Genomic DNA, 671 nt, shown 5'->3' with positions numbered 1-671 from the left:
AGATTAACTGAGAAACCCTCTGGACAGCAGATTACAGGGGGGCTTGATCATTGTAAGGGGGATTAAAGGAGCCTCCTTCATTATCACATGTCTGGACACTGGGATTTAGTCGTTATTATACACAGTCTATTCATCTGGTGAAACCTATAAACTATTTCCGGTTTGATCATCATAAAAAATGAATCATAATAATAGGTTTTTGATTAATCTTTATTAATCTTTAGTGGAAATGCAATGCAACTGGAACATATTGCATTGCATTTCCCCTAAAGATTAACAAAAGATTAATGGTCTCATCCCCTCAATCTCTTATAGATCATCATCAGTTCAGTGCGCAGCGCTTGCTATTGGTTTTGTGAATATGGATGTCTCCAAGCCTAAAGTGAGCAGCAAGGTTGCCACACGGGCCACGGCACCCGGCAGTCCCCACAAGGGCCCGCCCAAGTTCAAACAGAGGTCAACACGCCAGTTCAAGAGCAAGCCGCCCAAAAAGGGTGTCATTGGGTACAAATACTTTTTATGCTTTTATTATTTATGGATATGGTTCTTTTATGGATTTGCATGTTGTATCTGCTAATATTAATGTTGTTATTCTTAGATTTGGTGAAGAAATTCCTGGAATGGAGGGTTTGGGAACTGGTATGTACAATTTTTAGTCAAAACTATATTAT

The 671-nt window shown here is 39.2% G+C and overlaps 1 protein-coding gene across 1 annotated transcript; it reads left to right on the top strand.

The window, feature by feature from the left end:
* The first annotated feature begins 279 nt into the window (after positions 1-279).
* On the top strand, positions 280-656 carry LOC107580947 (retinal rod rhodopsin-sensitive cGMP 3',5'-cyclic phosphodiesterase subunit gamma-like). The gene is made up of 2 exons (XM_016266556.1): positions 280-504; positions 599-656. Exons 1-2 carry the CDS (start codon positions 362-364, stop codon positions 654-656), a joined length of 201 nt encoding a protein of 66 aa, XP_016122042.1. The 5' UTR covers positions 280-361.
* Positions 657-671: the final 15 nt, after the last annotated feature.

The sequence above is a fragment of the Sinocyclocheilus grahami genome, unplaced genomic scaffold, assembly GCF_001515645.1.
Source record: "Sinocyclocheilus grahami isolate Dianchi unplaced genomic scaffold, SAMN03320097.WGS_v1.1 scaffold53873.1, whole genome shotgun sequence".
NCBI classification, from domain to species: Eukaryota; Metazoa; Chordata; class Actinopteri; order Cypriniformes; family Cyprinidae; genus Sinocyclocheilus; species Sinocyclocheilus grahami.
The sequence above is the reverse complement of the archived record's forward strand: the minus strand, read 5'-3'. Positions and strand labels throughout refer to the sequence as shown.

What these genes read in the sequence shown, in the direction of transcription:
- LOC107580947 (XM_016266556.1), top strand. Translation starts at nt 362, where the DNA reads ATGGATGTCTCCAAGCCTAAAGTGAGCAGCAAGGTTGCCACACGGGCC. An exon ending in CCCAAAAAGGGTGTCATTGG is followed by an intron (nt 505 to 598) that starts GTACAAATACTT and finishes TGTTATTCTTAG; the next exon opens with ATTTGGTGAAGAAATTCCTG.